At 30.1% G+C, this 22,606-nt stretch overlaps 1 protein-coding gene and 1 long non-coding RNA gene across 9 annotated transcripts in view; both read right to left on the bottom strand.

The window, feature by feature from the left end:
* Nucleotides 1-1,087: 1,087 nt before the first annotated feature.
* Nucleotides 1,088-3,056, bottom strand: LOC127248752 (uncharacterized). Of its 2 annotated transcripts, XR_007838140.1 has the most exons (4): nucleotides 2,852-3,056; nucleotides 2,381-2,452; nucleotides 2,219-2,306; nucleotides 1,091-2,121 (listed from the first exon to the last, which is right to left on the bottom strand). It is a non-coding gene; the product is annotated as an uncharacterized LOC127248752 (long non-coding RNA). The 2 variants fall into 2 exon arrangements; XR_007838139.1 differs by having other exon boundaries at nucleotides 1,088-2,306.
* Nucleotides 3,057-4,504: 1,448 nt separating this feature from the next.
* Nucleotides 4,505-22,606, bottom strand: part of LOC127248565 (uncharacterized) — a 107,282-nt gene continuing 89,180 nt past the window's right edge. The window contains exons 1-12 of one of the 7 annotated variants that reach the window (XM_051270966.1): nucleotides 11,947-12,338; nucleotides 11,419-11,490; nucleotides 10,806-10,895; nucleotides 10,654-10,696; nucleotides 10,415-10,521; nucleotides 9,977-10,072; nucleotides 9,347-9,537; nucleotides 9,180-9,246; nucleotides 9,010-9,079; nucleotides 7,445-7,526; nucleotides 6,042-6,126; nucleotides 4,505-5,149 (exon numbers count right to left, since the gene is read on the bottom strand). In XM_051270966.1, coding sequence (XP_051126923.1) covers nucleotides 6,066-6,126; nucleotides 7,445-7,526; nucleotides 9,010-9,079; nucleotides 9,180-9,246; nucleotides 9,347-9,537; nucleotides 9,977-10,072; nucleotides 10,415-10,521; nucleotides 10,654-10,696; nucleotides 10,806-10,895; nucleotides 11,419-11,490; nucleotides 11,947-11,991 — 924 coding nt within the window. In that variant the 5' untranslated portion in view covers nucleotides 11,992-12,338 and the 3' untranslated portion in view covers nucleotides 4,505-5,149; nucleotides 6,042-6,065. Of the gene's footprint in view, nucleotides 5,150-6,041; nucleotides 6,127-7,444; nucleotides 7,527-9,009; nucleotides 9,080-9,179; nucleotides 9,247-9,346; nucleotides 9,538-9,976; nucleotides 10,073-10,414; nucleotides 10,522-10,653; nucleotides 10,697-10,805; nucleotides 10,896-11,418; nucleotides 11,491-11,946; nucleotides 12,339-22,606 lie in introns of those variants that run through there. The other 6 variants (XM_051270959.1, XM_051270961.1, XM_051270963.1 and 3 more) reach the window with 6 other exon arrangements.

Here is a 22,606-nt window from a genome sequence, read left to right as displayed (position 1 = left end):
TTAATTATTCAACACAAAATAATATTTTTTATATTAACAATACAGTCTCGTGCCACACACAAAAAATCAATTCATCTAGTTGAGTGAGCATTCTGATATATATTTTTAGTCAAAATAAAATAACACAAAAATACTCCATAAAAATAAAAGAACACAGTTTTAATTGTATTGCTGAAGGGATATGGTATGTGCTATATCCTTGTATATTATCTTGGGAAAGTAGATATATTGAAACACAGTACTTCCTCCGTTCTATTTAAATTTTTTTCTAATAAAAATAATTATAAATTAATATTAAAATGACTAAATAGTTTAATTAAAATAAAAAATATTATAAATTATGAATTTTAAAATGTGATTAGAATATATAATTATATTTTCAAAAAAGAAAAAAACAATTATGTAGAACGAATAAAAATAAAAAGGACTGAAAGAATATTAAATAAGAAAAATTATAATTAATTAAACTTATTTTTATGAGATTTTTTGGAAAATTAATAATATTGAGATTCATATATAGTTTTCCGAATGCATTTTTCCCATATTCGTATCCTATATGTGTATATATTTATGGATCTATAATCCATTTTTTCCGCATCGTACTGATTTGATCAAATCAACGTGATGATGATTTGACCCAATTAGAAAATGTCTATAAAGAAAATAACAAATATCGATATAGAATATAACACATATTTGAAAAACACATTATATACTCATATATAGCAGAATATATCTTGATTTTAGCAAAATATAATTTGATTTCATCACAATAATACTTTGATTCAATTACCAAATGTCCATAAAGAAAATAACAAATTATCACATAATATATAACACATTATATAACACAATATATATTATTTGTCTACCTTATGACGATTTGCTAATTATTTAGTGATGTACTATATATTATGTAATGATTTGTTAATTCTTTAACATTAGTATTTGGTCAAATAAACATGGTGCTAATTTGAGATTCCTAACTACTACCATATTTTTTATGCATACCCTTTGTGTGGATATATTTATGAATCATAACAAACTACTGTGACAATTCAGTGATACCGTTTACGGATAACACAGTCACAATGTATTTCAAATATACAATAAATGGTGCTTAAATATCAATAAAATAATAAATAAATAAATCCATAAATTGACTGTAATACCCCTGGAGTTGAACTGGTGCTAGGCCAACTCCCGTGGATGAGCCGGTGCTAGGCCATCTAAGGTTGAATATAGGTTAAATAGATTGAATAAACTATTTATGTCAACAATGCGCACATTCCTTTTCGGGAGCCCTACTGAAAGAACTCTAGAGTTGAGCGTGCTTGGCCTAGAGTAGCGTGCTTAGCCTATAGTAATTTGAGGATGAGTGGCCTCCTAAGAAGTCTCCCACACGCTCGACTTTGCGTGACTTGCAGGCCGGGGTGTCACATTGACATTAATGATACAATGTTACAAAAAATTGTGATTTTTTTTTATAGAATTAAAATATTTTTTTTATAACGTAAGAACTCGCAGCCGCTAACAAAGTCATCCCTTGCGGAACTTTAGAACTAACATAATTTTCACATTGTAGCATATTGTCATTCTTTTTTTTCTCGGTTGCAAGCAAAGCATGAAACGGTAGGACAAGATGTGCAACCGACCTCCATAAATAATACTGACCATATGGAAGAAAAAGAGTAGGAGCAATTTAATGAGTCGTTGTGGCACAAAGTTTGGACGAAAACAACAAAGCATCACCCGGGAGACTGCCACTAAACGGGCAAGTGACCGCTTTGGATGCAACGGCAATAGCCTAGGCTACCTCAGATGATACATTTTTACAATTTTGATGTATGAAAAGACATTTCTTTTGTAAGAAAAAAAATCATAAATAAAAATACCCATAAAATGATCTAAGGTTGCCACGGTCTGCTGCATCCAAAGATGAGACTATCCCGTCGGTAAAAGTTCAACAAATCATGCTTAAGTATTTTCGTCCAAATTCCGTGACGCTTAGAGTTCATTGAATTGTACCTACTCTCTCAATCCGACCCCCGCCTTTTTGTGTTACTTACAATACTTGATGCGTTCCAACAAACAGTGCAACATTAATATTGTTTGATCATCCTAAAAATGATAAAATTAAGAGAACATTTACACACCAAACAAGACAATATTCAAACATGTCATCGGGATGATTTTTTAAAAAGAAAATGTGTCGAACCTCAAGAAAACCTGGAACATTGCCGACTCTATTAGATTGTTCTGGAGTTAGGAAGTGGAGACAACAAAGGATACACTGAAAGCACTTCCTACACGTAATGAAAATAAAGAATTAGTAAAAATCACAAATAACGTATTATAAGTCAACAAGATATCTCAATACCTGCAAAAGTACGGATATTGTACCAAATGAAAACCATAAAAGTGCGGCTAAACATTGAAAATCACTTTCTTCCTGTTGGAAAAAAAAAAACAGAGTTCATCAGGAAAAAAAAAAAAAAATCAAACCTGAATATCCAATTAATATTGGCTTCTGTTAATCAAATAAAAACACATCAGTTATCAGCTTTAAAGAAACTAAATTAGTTACCATTTCATATACATTCCATTTCATATACATTCCATTATCAAGAAGTTAAAATCAATGACTATTCCATCTTTTATCTCAAAATCAAGCTTAATCAACATATAACTAAACCATAAACATATGTTAGCAGATAGATTCTTTCCCAATTGTAGATTTTTCCCTAATTTTTTAAAAATAAAGAACAATACAACAAACATAGACACAAATGACAATAATCAGTGTTAAAAAAAATTGAAAATACAAATCTCAAATGATAGTGTTATATACCTTAATAATTTTGGATTTTGCAGATAAAAAAATCTGCTCTGACGCCGAACAACGAAGAGGTAGAACCCTAGCAGTGGCCATCGTCAACGCAAATTTAGATGGTTTCTTGGACATTCTATATTCAATCAACATGATCTGGCCGGAGTATTTTTGTTGTAGGGCGAGAGACTTTGTGTTGTGTTCTTGGTGAATTAAGGGGGTTTGATGAATCCCGTTACGACTGTGAGGTTAAAAAGCTGTGGCGTTTTCAAAGCCCGATGGGAAGACGGTGACGTGTGTCAGAAACACGTGTTAGCATATCATTTGACTATGGGCTTTGGCACATGATTTGGGTCCAGGATATATATAGATACTTAGACCGTTTAATAATTTAATTTTAAATTTCTAAAAAGGTAAATAAATCATTTTAGGAAATAAAATTATTTTATATGAATAAAATATTATACAATTAAAAATAGGGTAAGCATTTATTTTATTTTATTTTTTATAGATAAATAGTAAGTACAATAACATTTTAATTAATATAGACATAAATAATTTACTTGAACGAAAAATGCAATTCAAGAAATGACGAGCATTTATATAGTAATTACAAATACACATGGTATAACAAATGAAATAACATTTTTAAAGTTGTGTAATAAAAAATAGGATAATTATTTATAGTAATTTTGATTAGATAGTAAGTACAATAATTGGAATAATATTTTAGTAAGTGCAATAATTGGAATAATATTTTAGTAAGTGCAATAATTGGTATACTAATAAATAGAATACTAGTAATCTTGACATTTTTTAATTTCTAAATTCACTTTTTTCTGTTATTAGAGACGAAATTAGATATAAAATTACGTTAGCTACGTGAACTTTAGGAACGGAATTCCATTACAAATATATATATATATTTTTTGGTAGTGCTTACAGATGTACAATCATATAAATAATAATAAAAAAATTACTTAAATGCAAAATTCTGAAAAATAAAAAAATGAAGTAAATTGTATTTACGGTTGATAAAATTGCAAAAAAAGTAAATTGTATTTATTAATTATATTTAAAATATTTTAAATTATCTAGTATAAAAAATATATTTTTAAAATTTTAATTTAAAAATAATATATAAATTAAAAATAAAATCACAATCCAATATTAAATTATTGGTATTTTATAATTTATTTTATTAGTATACTTAAAAAACTATATGTTTAAATTTAATATCTTAATTATAATTTAAAATTTTAAATTAAATATAACATATAAATTAAAAAGAATAATACAATTATATTTTTTATTTTTTTAAAAATATAGTAATATATAAATTAATTGTTTTTATATCTTCAATTGCTATTTTTGAATAAAAACCAATACAAACTACTATAAAAATAATTTTTTTCATAAGAAAAAGCAAAAAACTTCTGCCATGCCAAAAAACGACATGTTCATCAAAGATGTTCAGTTATTCATTGGGGGCTGAAAAAAACTTGTATGATGCTAATTCATTGAAGAATATTTCTGTTGCTTGGCTTGGTTTGGGTTGTTAAGAAAAATTTTATTTATAATTTAATGCCATCAATTGATTAATTTTATATAAATATAAAATTAATATAAGTATATTTTAGATTATAAAGACATTAATTTTTTAACAAAAATGTAACAAAAAGCTGAGGGCAACTGGGAACAAAATAATGAAATAGTCTATAACAGTAATAAGAAGAATCATATTCTACTGAGACATCAGTATTAAAAAACTACTTTCATAAACATATTTAACCTTCATAATCGAATATTGTCTTTACAAGAAACATGAGCTGCAGGCGCCATGGAGTACTGGAAGAACTGGCAAAGCGATCGGCAGAATGCTGCGAGACGGGCAGTGACCACTTTGGATGCAGCAGCAAAAGCAGCATGGCCTTGGATGCCCTAATCGATTTCTGCTGCAATTTTCTATTGTTTCTCTCCTCTCTCTCAAGAAATATGAAGAAATTGCTCTCTTGTTTTTCAAATTCTTCAAGAGAAGAGAGAAACGATAGAAAAAATGTCCATACATCGATCAAAGCTCCGAAGGTCTGCTACATCCAAAGTAGATACTATCCCCTCCCGAGGCATTTCAACATGTATCATGCTTTGGCATGTATCCCAAATTTTGCGACACCAACAGCTCTAACTAGATTTGTACAACCTGCCCTTGCCCCAAAGGCTCGGAGAGTTCCGCCAGCTTTAGTTCTTCCATGTCCGTTAAAAGGAGGTTTCCCATTCCCATTCCCGTCCTCCCTCACCTTGCCCTATTGAGTTGGCGAACTGTTAAGGACAAGACATAGTGAGTTCAGGCCACCGCATGAAGTAAGAGAACTTCTACATACAAAGTGTAAGCACCGCGCAACTTCATTTGAATTAAAAAGGAACAGTAAGTTGAAGACTAATCAATAAATAATCAACTTAGACAGAAAAGGTTATTTATCAAGCTAAAATAAGGAAACTTCAGAAACTATCCTTCTCCGTAGTGTGCAAACACCGCGCACATGATTATAGAAAAGCACATAAATGGGTACATATGTCTGGCAAGCGGTCAAGTGCCAATCCCACATGAGGGAGTGGAGCATGAACACTGCCATTTATCAAAATAATGCGACAGAGGAGACAAAAAAGTGAGTAAAATATGAATTTTCAAGTGAAGTGACTAAAGATTGATGGACAAGGTTATAGTCTCTGAGATAAGTGATAAGTCTGCTTCACTTTCACTCATTTGATAAGTCAGAAGAGAGTATGTGCACGATTAAGTATGCACATGGGCTATTAAATATGTGCCATCAATCGAGGGTCAATTCAACAAAGGTTCGAGAATGAGATCAAAACAAGAAACACCGCTACACCAAATAACAGTCCTCAATAGTAACTTCCTCTGAAATACATGGCAATACCCATCACCGATGGAGCTAAACAAAATTATCGAGTTTATCTATACAAATATCACAGAATAAAATTTCAAATATCCAAAATTGTGATGAAAGCAGCAAAATTTCCAACAAGAATTGAATTTCAAAAGAACACAGCGACCTTTTTAGGCACACTTGTTAACCCAAATTTTGGTTTATCTATAAAAGGCATTGAAGATGAACTGCAATATTTTACTATTGAGTATAGATAGAAACCAACAAGCAATTGAAGCTACTGAATCAAAAGGATCACTTACTGAAGTTAATCGAAAAGCAGGAAATTAGAAGGAAATCCCCTTTTGATGCGAGAATGACATCCCAAGTAACGTCTGCCATTGAACCCTACAAAATAAGACAACCTTTTGTTGTAAAAGAAAAAAACGATTTAAAAGTTAAGGGTTGCTGGATGAGAAGCTAAATTCCGAAACTATTTTCACAGAACAACAGGGTAATTAGGAAACTGTAAAAATAAGTAGAGAACAATTAAAACAAATATGCATCCATCCGAAAGTCTGGCCTTGGAAAACTAGCAAAAGGCCAAATTGTATCAGAATAATTAATGTTAAACAATTTAGCTCTTCTGTGCTACCATGGCTACAATGGATAAATGCATAAACAAAGTTAAAAATCACTGTAAAAGGATCTCATTAGTAAAATGTGAAAATATCTGTTCACAGAGAAAGAAACCAAAAGTAGCAATACGGAGAACTGAAATGAAATAAAGTAAACATGAAGTTTAGATATATATGTTTTAACACCACATAGTAAACACCATTTAAATTTATATATTAACGCTGCAAACATCCCTCTTCCATGAGCTTTTGTAATGCACATAAAAAGGGGATGTTCAGTGCTACAAGAACTCCACCAAAGATCACAAGATTAAGTTGAAAGAAACAAAAAAAACAAATCACTTTATGTTGTATTTATGTACTTATCCTTCCAACTTATATTTCCAAATTTCCTCCTTTTTAATTTTTAGCAACAAAGGTAATAGTGAGATTTTGAAGAAGGATGAATAACCGCTTCTACCAAAGTACAGGAAGGAAAATCGATCTATTGCGATCTGCGACCGCATACCCAAAAAACTGACGTGTTTATAATGGTACTGGTTACTTACTTGAATGTACTACATGCCAAATGTACAAGGAAAAACACGCTCATGCTGGCGTTTACAAAAATTACAAATCACCTCGAGCATACAATTGACTTCTCAAAAGGAACATCTAAGGATCCCACGTGTTCAACACATGGGGGCATTATAAGAAAAACTCAATTATAATTTATGATTAATGTCGAAATAAGTATAGATTTGTTGATTACCACCCATCAGTAAAATGGTATTTAATTAGATACTAATAGTTTTATGGTTATGGCATTCATTTTATGTTAGTAAGATATGAGGCAGATATTCTTGATTTGTCGCAAACTTAATTAATATGAAAGGTATTGATGAAGACTGAATGGTAGGACCCCACAAATACCATCAGCAATACCGTACAATACATTTGAAACTTGAAAGGGAAATAATTTAAAAATAGCATTAAAAGAAATACGCATAGCTGTCTAAGCATACACGTGGCAGACTATAAATGGAAGAGGGATGCAATTCCTAGTATTCAGAGATAAACTGGCTGAATCAGAAAATTCATTAGCATACCTTGAACTAATCAATGTCAATAGCCTCTGAAGAACAGTGCTTGTTGAGATGGTGGAAATACCGTGCTGAATTTTGTGATGATCTACATAATTATTATCAAAGATAACATTAGTCCAGCTGCGAATCCTCTAAGTGGTATCATGAAATGCATCATGTACCCTTGATAAAAAGAATTATAGGACTCTTTTAGATTACATTCAGAGCAATACAAGCAAAGTGTTGCTGACGTACAAATATAACGGATACTAATCCATATGGCCCCTATCTTTTCTATACTTAAGAAAGTTTACACTAAAATATAATTTTTAGAAAACTAATGTTTTTTTGTCTAATATAAACACACAATCATTTAATATTAATTTATGGCTAACTTCCTACCTTCATTAAAATTCAACATTGTATACAACAATGAAAAACAACTAAATAGATTACAAAGATTCCTTTTTGATGTCAAAGAACATCTATTGGAAGATAATTAATATTTTTTGCGGATACACAAAAAAAACACACACACAACAATAACAACAATAATAAAGGAAATAAGATAATAATGGAAAATCAAGAATATGACATCTTCACGGGTCAAGATTTTTCCAGTTGGGAAATTACAATAAAAATGAAAAATAAATGAAACATTGTGAAAACAAGGAATAGATTATGCAATTATAGTAATGACTTATAGTTGAGTCAAATCTTAAGTATGCAAAAATCGAATTAGCATCTATGGGGAAATACGTTTCCCATGATTTAAACATCATACTCAATCAAGGTCAAATCCCAACTCCATAAAAGATGCACAACAGGACATTTAAAATAAGATGCAGCAATCTTTCTCTAATTAAGAAAAATAAATCAATACACAATTAAAAAGATTACTAGTCAATTATACACAAAATAAACTACACACGTGCCATCTGCAGCCATAAAGGCTAAAAAAAAAAAAAAAACAGCAATTTTCCTATAAATTAAACAAAATAAATTTGACGAGTTAATGAATTCAAATAAAAGAATATTAAAAAGAATTACCCGTCAATTTACTCAACAATTTGATGCAATAAGCTTATGTGGAAACGCATCATCTATGTCATCCTTACTTGATAGCAGCAATTAATTATTGAAAACATAATCTTCAAATAATAAAGTGGATCCATGAAAATATATTAGGGGATGGAGACAGGAATAAAAGCTTCAAGAAGGAGAGTGGGAATTTTATTGAACAATTATACTGCCTTAAACACATTAATGCACATATAACAAAAGTACAGATATTCTGCCACTAGACCAGTCATGTTTACGTTAAGATGAGATTATTTTCAGGTATCAAAACTCAAAGGTTATTTCTTGAGCCATCAACTAACAAAAGTATGCAATAACAAATCAAAGAAAGAAAAGCCAAAGACTAAGTTGCAGTATTGACTACTATAGACACATTCAAGTATTTATAGCCTTTTTAAGTAGTAAAACCACTAAATTAAGTTAAATTTATAGAAACTGATATCAATGGGCAGTGATTTACAAAAACAGAAGTTGTTATATTGCATAAGCATGTCATTGACGTCCCCAACCTTTTTGGGCTATTAGACATATTCGGGTCTGGTCCAACAACTGTTGAAGCAACAATCTTGTGTGATCATCCTACAAATGATAATATCAAGAAAACAATCACTACATTGAACGATGGATATACACCATTAATCCCAGTTAAACTAATAATTTTATACTCAAATGTACGTACATTACAACAGTAGCGAAATGTGCCATCAATAAGGCTTCTCGGGAGCGACTGCCTCAGTGCTAAACTTCTGCAATATAATGGAGGTTAATTCCTTCAATATCAATGAAAATAACAAAAACAGTGAAAAACTTTTAAAAAGGACTGAATTCATTCACAATATAGCAGACCTTTCATTTTTAAAGAGGCATAGGTAGCAGGTGATGACATCTCTTAGCAGTGGAGTCGAAGGCAGCTGAGAAAGTGAAGCAACCACACTCCTAAGTGCTTGCCACACAGACAAAAACAAATCTGGCCTCCGACACACATGTTGTAACCCATTATCATCAAGCAAAATTCTTTTCAAAATTAATGTCGCTACCTGCCATTAGATTATGTTGAAATAGAACAAGAACATCAAACAACAATCGAAAATGATAAATCTGTGTAATCAATTGCTATTATTTTTATATATGTACAACATAAATCATAACAAAAGACTGCATAGCCATTCCAATAATTATTTACAGCATTAACACACAAAAACAAGAACAGTCTCACATCAAGTAGCAGTAAAATTATAAGAACTAGCACAATCAAGATCCAAAAAAACAAAGGAACAAATATAGGCTGCATGAAAATGAAAGATAGTAACAATAACATACAGGAATCTTAGCAACCTAGGGTACTATTTCAACACTCTGGATGAACGTGACTCGTGAGTCAATCGTGTAGCACATGATTCAGAAACAGACATTGCCAATATGATGGTATAACTCAACAGATTTAAATGCAATACATTCAAAATTTAAAAAACTTACCGTTCTTGAAAATTCACTGCCTCTCTGCATAGCACATAGGCAGGGACGTATTAGTTCTGCTTCGAGAAGCAGAGAAATCACTCTGGGGTCCGGAACCTAGAAATAGGAGCACAGGCATCTCCATTACCAAGATGTGAAAAGTACAGCAATAAATAAGATAATGGATAAGAAATATACACCTCTAAGCCACAGAAAGTAAAGATTCAATCCCTCTCAGAAAAAAAGAAAAGGGAAAGACGAAGAATTACAGTCAAAACAGTTGGATCTTGCAGCTGCCTCATGCTTGGGTGAAAAAAATTTATGCACATGAAGATGGGAAAAAACCACTGCTCTTAACAAGTGTGCAAAAATATATACACACGCATATTAGAAAGAAAAGCAGGTGTGCACCAGTAGCATGTGTACACTTCAAAATGTAACAAGAAGAATATCTGGTACCTGTACAAGAGCAGCTATTATTCCCAGTGTAAGGATCCTTATGCGCTCGAAACACCTCAATTCACCTATCTGGTTGAGAAGCACAACCAAATAGAAGGGCAAGTAGGCTGAAGAAGTACCAAAAAGAAAAATCAGTACACTTAGAACAGACATAAACAAAGAGCCTACAATAGAAGGCTTAATTTACGAAAAGAGAACTCCATACAGAACAGGAAAATGTACAGAAAAAGAAAAGGTACCTTGAGCGAACAAAGATCTAGTCTCTTGGTGAGAGGCAACGCACTGCAGCAACCACATAAAACAAGAGAAATGAAGAACTGAATGCGCAGAAATTTATGAAATGAATTTGCAACATATAACTTCAGTATATCAGCAGAAGAATGCATCAAACCTGAAGAAGTGTCAGAACATTGCATAGCCTATCAGATTGTATGGGAGTTAGAGATGGTGGTGACAAAAATGGATACACGGAAAGCACTTCCTGCAGGCAATAAACGTAAGGTATCAGATATGGGAGACATGACAAGCAGTGAAGGATAATAAATATTTTTAAAGCAACAAAAAGAGGATAAATTTTAGAAAAACAACAATAAACATGTATATCCCACAAAGAATCTATCAATACAAACATAATGAATGTGATAGAATATAAAATCCACATATGATCTTCAATCAAAATTTAATGTACTCAGAACAGTTGTAAAAAGTTACCATTTACCACCACTCATTATCCAGGACCAACCACCCTCTTTAGAAACTTTTTCATAAACAAATGGAGCAAAAAAACACATGCCTTCTTAAACATTTTCTATACAATCATAACTCTGAAAATTTTTTCAGTGCAGATATGAGAATCAAAATGTTTCAAGGTAGCTTTGTATATGTCAACAATGAAAAAGCCCATCACATTTTTGTTTTTGATTGCTGTAATAACCTGTAAAGACTGTCCTTGGAGAAAAATTAGGGCATGTAAGTCAACAAATACATCAAACAAACCTCAATACCTGTAAGAGTATGGAAATTGTACCAAAAGAAAACCATAAGCGTAAGGAAAAATCCTGGAATCCCCGCGCTCTCTGTTGGAATAGAAAGAGAGTTCATCAGTAATACAACAAGCAATCAACTAGAATATCGACTTAAAAGAATAGACTTTTGTTCATTGAATGAATACATGTAAAAATGTAACCAAATAAAGCCAGTATTAACTCAATAAAGTTACAAGACACGAAATAGATCTCAGTTTTCAAGAACCTTAAATAAAACTTATTTCGATTTCAACGTTTAGCTCAATTGAGTTATAGCCGTATCTTACAAACATGCTAGCATGTATATCTTTTGTCGATTGTTAATTCTACCACAATTGGAAGGATAATAACATCGTATCCCTGTCTGATTGCTCAAACCTCATATTTCTAGACATGTTCAAGTGCCATTTCACCAAAACACAAATAACTAAGGAAATAATTAAACAGTTGATGATGAACATTCACAGTAGCAAAAATACAAATATTTGAGGATAAAATTGTGCATACCCTAGCAAGATGGGCAAGGGCATTTTCACGCAATCTGCTATCCATGAGATCAATAATGAGTCGATTAGTCGCTGTTTCGTCCTCGGCTGCAACTAAAGATCTAGGAGGGCCTCGTGAATGCGAAGCGTCGATTGTAGGGCTGGAAGCAGGAGGGTTAACGGAAGGGGACGAAGAAGAGCACAATGAACCGCCGGCGCCACGTAGGTTGAAAAAAACGGGCGAGGCATTGGCCGACGAAACGCGGCGGGACGGGGCGGCGACAGATTTGGACGCGGCGGTTTTGGCCTTGGTCAAATGAACTTGGTCTGGTCTGGTCTGTCTGAGTTTTTGGCTGGGTTGCGGCGGGAATTTGTTGGGAGCTCTGCTCTTGGGTGAGTAAGAAATTCAGCGATGTCGATGACTACGAGGTGAAAAAACAAACCCATATTTGAGTGCAGGAGTTGACGCGTGTCCAATTTCCTTTCAGCGTATGTGTTGGGCTGTGGGCCTCCACATATGTTTGGGCCTAAGGTTATAAAAATCTAAGCCATTCATACGTGGGAGAGCTTTCAAAGATATTTTTTTAAAGTATTGATTTACTTTTCCAAAAATATAATAATAATAAATTCAATATTTTTTATTTTATAATTAGGAAAAAAATTACATTAAAAATATTAAATAATTTATTTATATTACATTAAATAACTATTTAAAACTTAAATTCAAAATTAAAATCCTAATTAAACAAACACATGTTTAGGAGATTGGATTTTAAATCGACTATTTATTTCATTTTTTCTCCCAAAAAACATCAAATCAAATACCTATTTTTTATTTTTTATATTATACTAAAAATCAATTTTACATTCAAAACATCACATCAACACCTATTTATATCACATCATACAACCGTTCAACTTAAAAAAATTTATTATTCAAATCTCAATTCTAAATCCAATCCCCCCAAACAAACACACCCCTCCAAGATACCAACCATTTTTTTAAAAAAAAAATAAAAATTAAATATAGTTTTTATTTCAAATATTATATATAAAATTTTATTTTAAATAATTAATTATATTATATTGTTATTTGATTTTAATTTTTTAATATTATAAATAGCTTAAAATATTAAAATACTACGGATTTGTTTCTTTTGAAAAACAAATTTACAATACATTTTACAAAAAATAATTAATATACTATATACATCAATTATTTTTATATCATGTATGTAATTTTTTATATATTACATAAAAAAAAAAAATTTTTTCAAATCAAAACACAAAATAAACATACTTCCATCTTAAATATTAAGCAATATTTCATTTCAACACGTGTGACTAGCATTAAGTATAATACTTTAAAAATAATGTGATATAATGAGTGAAAAGTGTATATATTTAATTCTTTATATTTTTGTGATATGTTGAGATAAAATGTAATAAATATTAAGTATATCTAATTATTTTATATTCTATAAATATTGCAAAATATTAAGAGGGTGTTTGGCAAATAGCTTTTTGAAGAGCTTTTAGCTTATTGAATAGTCTTTAGCTGTTTGACCAGTAAAAAAAAAATTAATTTAGGTGTTTGGTAAATTAGCTTTTTGGAATACCTTTTTGGATCCAAAAAGTTAATTTCTGAAAAGCTAACTTACCCAGCGTTTTGAAATAGCTTTTTCTGTAAAATTTTTTTATTCTTTACATGCCCTTAAAAATTTATTATAAATTTTACACAAATAAATATATTTTGATTATTTATTAATTATATTAGAATATTTTATTATATTATAAGTTTACTTTTATAAATTTAAAATAATTATTTTTTATATAAAAATTATTTTAATTGTAAAATATATAAATTTATTAAAATCAACATAAAATAGAAAGTATAAATATTAGTAATTTATTTTTATATTTAGATTACATTATATAAATTTTATACTAAAAATAAATTAAATTTATTGAAAATTATAAATATAATGAACTAATCAATAGAAAAATTTATACACGAAAAATTTATTATTTTATATTTTACATTATTTTTAATAGAAAAACTATTTATATATTTTAATAAATATATATTATTTTTTAAATCTAACTCTAATAAAAATAAATACTTTTATAACACTTTTACAATTTTTAATAACTAATAACAAACAATTTTAAACATTCTAAACTCAAAAGAACATAATTGAATATATTAGAAACAAAAACAAAATAGAAATGTCCTCAATTGTCATTTTACGTATAAACAGCTAATATCAAACAGTTGTTTTACCAAACATTTTAATACAAACAGCTAATCGAATTAGCTAGTCAAACTAGCTAATTGAATCAGCTAACAGCTATCAGTTAATTGAATCAGCTAACAGCTACTTGTCAAACACTCCTAAATTCAGACCAATAAAATAATATTGATGTGGATCCACTATTTAAAATAAAATATGAAATAATAATAAAAATGAAGAAAGGAATGATTGGGGGAAGAAGAGATGGGAAAAGGCGGCTGAAAAGTAGATTTTTTAATTGTATATTTTCATTTTATTTTATAAATATAATTTAGTATTTTATAAATTATTAGAATGTTTTTTATTTTGATTTTGATATATTACGAGGATTAATAATTTTATGTCAAATTTAATTAAAAAGATAAAAAGAATATTTGTTGTATTTGACAATTAGTTATTAGTTAATTTGATTTAATTAGCTGAACATATTAGTTACTTTTGGTAAAATATTTGATAAAATACTTGTTTGATATTAATTATTTATACATAAAATGGTAATTAAGATTATTTTATATTTTATTTTTAAAATGGTTAGTTGTACTCTTTTGGTGTATAAGATTTTTAGAATTTTTATTAATTATTGAACATTATGAATTTTATCAAAATATTTGTTATTGTTGTTCCTTTAAAAAAAAATTTTTTGACTTATTTTTTCATTAAAAATAACATAAAATATAAGCTAAATTGTATAAAATCTATTTATGATTTTATGAAATTACGTCAAATTTCATATACTTCTAAAATTGCGTCAAACTCCCTCAATTATCAGAAATTAGGTCTTTTGTAGTGGGGAGAAAGCCGATACAAATGCTCATTTTCTTATATATATAAGAATCCTTTTGTGTCAATTTTGTAACGGATTTTGACCGCTACAAAAAATCGAGTAACAAAAATTTTCGTTACAAAAAGTTGACGGTCAACGCCCTATTACGCATATGCTAAATTTATTTGTGACAGTTCAACTCATTTTTTGTAACAAAATTATCCGTTACAAAAAATCAGTATTATTATCCTTCGTCGTGATAATAATCTTTTCTTACAAATATTTCTGTAACAAAAGAAACGTTACAAATACTTCAATGTCATTAGAAAAAATATTTGTTACAAAAATGTTCAGTAATAATAAAACTTTTATAATTTCCTATTGTCTATAACAAAATATTTTGTAACGACCTAAAAAAAATAACGAAAATAATAGTATTTGTTACAAAATGAATTTCATCACAAATAACATAAAACCTATTTTTTTTATATACAAAATACAAAAATCATATAGAAACATACAAAATAATACATATCCGATATTTTTTGACACAAAAAAATATAAATACAATGTTTTACCCCAATAACCATGTTCAGACATACCTAACATCCAAAATATCAACAATTCATACTATCAACATCCAAAATATATAAAAATAAAGATAAATATGAATTAAATCAGACAATTGTTTTCGCCCATTTTCTGAGCAACAACACTCAAGAGTGGCGAATCAACTGCAATAAAAAGAAAAATTGTTTATTTTAACCGTTGGCCAATGAACTCAAAATGTTAATACGGAGCTGATGACGCTGACCCAAAGGTCATTCCGAATCCGCTTGTCGGAGGCGGCCTGAAAGAGGTCTGTCTAGCCAGCGTGCTAGATTCTTCGAATTTCCGGGCATTGAACGGAGGTTTTCCATATCTGTTTTTATCGAAAATTGTAACATGACCATATTTGAGCATCTTGGAGGTCGGCTCTGCCTTGGAGCTGGCTGCGAATGTGGCTGGTGTCCAAGTTTCTGGCGGATTAGAATTGGCCAGCAGGGTCTTGTCATTTCGAGCTTGCTCCTCCCGATGCAACGTAAATTCAGTTCGGATGGTGGGCTTTAGCATGTCTCTAATGTACTTGGATAGTTCCAGGGCAGATTCATGGAGGAAATACTGAATTTCCCCCCGGATTTGCTCCCGGGGTACGCTGGCCGGAAGGGTAATGATGGGGTCCGACCTTCCAGTAGCCGCGGAAGCTTTGTCACATGGGGCAGCTTCCTGCGCAGGTTGCGATGACAACTTGCCAACAGCTTCTTTATTTCGTTAGATCTTCATTGTTGTCAACGGTGTCAATTTTCTCTTATGAAGTTGCATGCAAAAGTCGTAAGACGTTGGTGTCCCACTGAGCGTGCCAATACTGTTGTCGTAAAAAATCACATCCGGTGGCTTAATCGGAAAAGCCTGCCAGAATCAATTTGTTCGAGGGTTCTCCGCCTCCTCAAGAAAGGATCCGGACTATCTCGTGAATGTAAAAATAAAACTAATAAAGCAAGGAAAATGGTGAAAGAAGAAGCTATAAATTGAATAAAAATCTTTTGAAAAATACGAAAGTTCTTGAATAAAAAGTGGAAAGAAAAAAAAAAAAAAAAAAGAAGATGAATGATTGAATATCGTTTCTTTTTGCGCTTGATCTTGGGTTTTATTTGAATCATGTTAATTTCTTGTTTGGATAAGACTTTATTCACACTTTTTCCTCCAACAACCTTAAACTCAATTTCACTATTTTTTGACTAGGTATTTTCATCCCCAATGGGGTGCTTGCATCTCCAGCCGGCCTCCCCTATAAAATGGGCTAGACGTGCCGCCGGGCTCAATCACGGATGTGGGCCAATAGATTTGACTAGATATTGGAGCGTGGACTGAAAGTCTTCTCCATTAGGCTGTACTTATATTGGGCCGGCCCAATTGATTAGTTGGGTATGTACAATTTCTATATCTCATTCTTAATAAATAAATATTTTTATTTATAATTAAAACTCTACCTTTTTTTTATAAAATTAATTTATATTAATCATAAATAAATAATATTCTTTTATTTATTTGTGTTATATAAAATTTAATTTTGATATTCACATTACATATACTTTACTAAGATATAATTTTTAAAATATTTAAATACATATTTTAAATTCTTTTTAATTATATATGTTATTTCTTATTTTAAAATTACTAACAATGCCCTTTACATAAAAAAAAAAAAATAACTCAACTAATTAAATATATCATTTTAAAAATCGTGTTCCTAATCAAATGTATCATTTGCAATGAGACAGATGAATTATAAATAAATAATAATACCTTTATTTTAACGAACTTAAACATTTTACAAATAAAATAATTTATATAAAAAAATAATAATTTAATTTATTAAGCATATAAAACTAAAATTTAAAGCGGTAGAAGAAAATAATTAATAAATACGGTAATGAAAATATATTATTCCCTTCATCCCAACTAATTTGTCTATCTTAGTTGGGCCAGATATTTTTGGATATTATGTATGTAATTAAGAAGTATGTATATAATAAAATTAATTATATATTAAGATTAAAATGACTAAATACTTTAATTAAAATAAAAAATTATAAATTATAAATTTTAAAATGTGATTAAGTGTATAATTATATTTTAAAAAATGAAAGAGACAATTTACGTGGGACGGACGGATATGAAAATAGTAGACAAATTAAGTGGGACGGAGGAAGTAATATGTGTGAAATAAATATTTAATTAATAAGAAGAAAAAATAAAAAATAAAAAATAAAAGTATAAAAGTTATATAAAAAAAAATAGGTTCAAAAAATTATATCAAATTAATTTAGCAAACATTTAAATTAGTTCTTAGACCAAGTAAACAACTAAAAACTTTTCAACAGGTTAAAAGATGTTTGAAAAGTTATTTCCAAACACTTAATTATAAACATTGAATATTATTTTAATAACATTTAATTTAAATATTTCTTAAATTTTGTATAATTGCTACACATAATACTCACTCCGTCTCAAAATAATAGTCTTATTGGAGTTCGAAACAAAATTTAAAGAATATAAATATTGTATTAATAGTTGGAAAAAAATATGAGTAAAAATATTTTACCATTGTGAGTGTAATGATGTAAATGATTGTGAAATTTGTATAATTATGATGAAGAGATAATGAAATTTTTATTATATTAGATTTATTTATAAAATAAGACTATTGTTTTAAAACGGACGAAAATAGAAAAATAGGACTATTGTTTTAGTACGAAATAAAAGTTAGATGTTTAAATATAGATCGGAATATATATATATATATACATATAGATATGTGATTTTTACAGTTTTAAATTATATAAAAATTTCATTAAAATTGATTTAAAATTATGAAATTTTATTTGAGTAAAAAGGAAATAATATTACTCTCTCCGTCCAGATACCGTGTCTGCTACACTGTAGACACGGTATTTTAGGAGGGATGTAATTAGTAGATAATTAAGAATGTATTAATGAAAATAATTATCCTATAATATAAATAATTATAAATTAAGATTAAGATAACTAATTAGTTTAATTAAAATTAAAAAAAATAAAATTTAAAAATTTAAAATGAGATTAAAGTGTGTAATCATTTTCCAAAAAAAGGAAAGTGACATGGTATGTGGGACGGACAGAAACGGCAACGTAGACATGGTATCGGGAGTATTTTAGATAAAAGTGAAAGACATAAATATGTATAATAAATGAGGGGTGTTATATAAAATTAGGGTAAACTGTTTTTTTAGTCTCGTAACTGGACCCCTTATCATTTTAGTCCCGTAAGTGGAGCCTGTCGCAAACTAGTTCCATAAGTGAAAAATTTTCGTTGTTTTAGTCCTCGAGCGCCGGAGACGCCCGCGTGGCTCGCCGGAGGTGACGTGTCCGCCAGGTCAGCGACACCTGGCGCTGACCCGGCGGACACGTGAATTTATTTATTTATTTTATTTTTAATTTTTTTAAAACTTATTTTTAATTTTTTAATTTGATTTAATTTAAAAAAAATTGAAAAAAAAAAATCCACATGTCCCTGGACACCTGGCGGACACGTCACCTCCGGCGAGCCACGTGGGCGTCTCCGGTGCCAGAGGACTAAAACATCGAAAATTTTTCACTTATGGAACTAGTTTGCAACAGGCTCCACTTACAAGACTAAAATGATAAGGGGGTCCAGTTACAGGACTAAAAAAACAGTTTACCCTGAAATCTATTCCAATGTTCATAAAAACTAATGAAAAAGTAAAAAAATAATAATAAATAACTATTATGTGTTAAAAGAAAGAATAATAATAATATAAATAGATAATTTTTTTTATTATTATAAATTGATTATATATATTTAGCAAATAAAAAGTAAAAAAATTTAACATAATTTTAACAAATATATATGTATTATTAAAAGATAATACCGCAACGGATTGATTGAGTCAAATATATATATTGTACACACATATTTTGTTATAATACAGTATATATTGTGCTATGTTAAAAAAAAAATATTATATTTTATATTTTTAATTATGTGTGTTGATAGGGTAAAATCTGTAATCCAATTAGCACCAAATTCCTACTTTACAAAGTTTTTTATACAAATTAGTCACTAATATTTTTATACAATTTTTTTTTATACAAATTAGTCGCTAATAATACTAAAAAAAAATAGTAGTACCATGCAAATAAAATTTGGCTTTACAACAAAAAAGCAAATCAATTCATTTTTTTATTCAATTAATTTTTTATACATGAATATGACACGAGTTTTTAGCAAAATTACTCGATTAAAACAACCTTAAACTCAGAAATATTAATTTGAGAAGCATTATTGACAATATTAAAAATAAACACTACGGACTTTGTAAATTGTTCAATACAATTAAACTTATTTTTCGATTATATATTTAATGTATTAATTTATTTATACTATTTTTTTATTTAAATTTTATATATTCATTATTTTAAATAACAACAATTAATTTTAATAATATAATAATTATATAAATAATTTTTCAAATATATTTATACTAATACAATATTTTGTGAAAAAAAATAAATAACATAATTAATTATTTATCACTTGAGCCATGCATAACAAGACTCCGTACTAGTATATGAATACTTATGTAAAGTCTAATGATTGATTTATTAAATTATTAATATTAGATCATTGGTTCAATTATCATATTTGTCCAATAAACCTCCGACTCGGTTTGAACTGACATTGGCCATTGTAAGAGCAACAACAATGATAAAATGTAAAAACAACCTCGACTCCTTACGTGTATAACACGTGTTAGGGCAAAATTGTCCATTCATCTAAATATCAAATAAATATCACACATTGGGTTTATTTTCGAGATCGTCCATCCTCTCCTGGAGGTCTAGCTATTGGCGACGAGCAAATCGCGTCCAACAAGCCACTCGCACTCCGATAAGAAAACACACAATCAAGCAGTAAATGCACACAAAAAATTGATATATCAAAATAAAATGAGAAACACAGAAGACAATTACAACCGATTCACAGATTTTAAAATAACAAAAGGAGCAATATCGTCGCACAGTCGAAACTAATTTCAGAGGGTTGAATCGTGTTGTGGAAATTCGAAAATTTAGCACATAAAAGATTTTAAGTAAAACAAAACGCAAGCACACAAGAACCATAAACCCTAAATGTTAAGATCGACTTCTTTGAGTTTAAAAGAACATTCCTATTTTACTTTGAACCAAAGAAGATGTCGAGGGAGCCGGTGATGAAGACGACTGCCGGCGAAAGATATCCCAACGGCAACGATTGTGGGAGCGGCGTCCGACGAAGAAGAACTTTAAAGATAATCGCTTTTGGGAGGAGGAAAGAGAAAGGCAAGACAGAGAAAGGAGAGAGGAAAGAAAAAATAAAATGAAAAAGAAAGAAGAGAAAAAAGAAAAAGTGCCCGTGAGACTGCCCTCTACTGTCCCAGGCCGGTTGGGAGAGACATGGACAAAATGGACTTAATTTTATGCTTATTGTGTGATTTGTTTTTGTAATTTGAAGAAACCAGCCTCTGTGCAGACAATAAGGGAATCGAAATGTTTATCATTGCTGTTGCTTTAAGAAAATAGGACGCAGAGTGTGATTTGATCGTGTCAGTATATCACATAAATGCATAGAATATATATTTTTGCACAATATAATATATGTGATGATATAAAATATCATATGTTGAGTTATAAGGGTTTAAATTTGGCTTGACCCATTACTCAAACCCAACTCGCAACCCAAACCTTTTAATTCGGATCCGACCGGAAACTCACTTGACCCAGATCCACTCCACATAGAACCCTTCTCCTTTTCTAATCGATCGTTTGAGGGTATGCGATTTTTTCTCTACTTCTTGCGATTCTCTGGTGCGGGCGAGGAGTTTGTTCTCCTTTGTTATTTCAACCGCTCCACCCATCAATTTTTCCGTTAAGTTTTTTCTCAGTGAGTTCTAAGTGTTCCGGTGGTTTTTTGGTGCGTCGATTATAAGTGAGGTTTTTGGTGGTTCGATCCGTCGGCTTGGGATTTGTTTGGAGGCGGTTGATTGTCGCTATTGTATGTCATTCACTGGTGAAGAGGGTTGTAGACTGAGTCAAACCAAAAGTTTCCCCAATCGGTCCTTTGAGAGTTGATTGGAAGTTGCCGGGAAAGAATTGCTTGGAGTTTATGCCCTGAGGTCATCACCGCTGGCGGTCGCTATTCGAGCTACTATTGTTCGCCGATTTTATGAGGCCGCTGTTGCTTGAGTTTGGGAGTGACAAACATGGAGTATTATTGTTTCTTCATTCAATTTGATTTTGTCATGTTTAGTTAGTTTGTGTTTTTCTGAAGTTGATTTTATATTCTTGGAACACATTCTTGTTGAGTAATTTTTGTTGTTGACAAGATATGTAAAAACAGGACAGTGGTATCAGAGTTAGAATCTGTCAAGGCAATAAGAAATCAAATAGGCAGAATCTTCGGGTATCGATCTATGGTAATAGATTGATTTTGGTAATAGACTAAAACTCCTATTAGTTTAAGCAAATCTACTTTGTTTTAGTTGGTCTGCTGATTGCAGATTTAGGATTAGTTAATTCTTGGTTTGGGCGTGTCATCTTGAAAATCTTGATGTCAATATGTTATAAGATTATATGTCAATTTTTCATAGAGTAATATGTTTATTGCAGTTTATGTACTCGGGCATATTTTATTGAAACTATGTGAATTGTTTAGTAATAAGTGTTGAATGTACTTTAGGTGGTTTTCTGTTGTTATATGAATCTCTGTGTTTGATTTTTTTTTTCTTGGTTTAGGTTGCTTTTGCTCTATGGAACAAACCAACAAGAGGAAAACTGGATATTCCATTTAACTCGAGGCTGTTGGGGACACATCCTTTATGACTCCAAATATGAGCATATTCTTAGCTTGACAAAACTGTGTATTACTTGAATTTCTATATAAAAACCATCATAATAACTCGTTAATGACATACATTATTGATATATATCGTTTAGAATGATCCAGAGTTCGTTGTTGAGATTACTAACGATTTTTACCCTTTTGA

Source organism: Andrographis paniculata, unplaced genomic scaffold, assembly GCF_009805555.1.
Source record: "Andrographis paniculata isolate CXL003 unplaced genomic scaffold, ASM980555v1 Contig34END, whole genome shotgun sequence".
Classification (NCBI taxonomy): Eukaryota; Viridiplantae; Streptophyta; class Magnoliopsida; order Lamiales; family Acanthaceae; genus Andrographis; species Andrographis paniculata.
The sequence above is the reverse complement of the archived record's forward strand: the minus strand, read 5'-3'. Positions and strand labels throughout refer to the sequence as shown.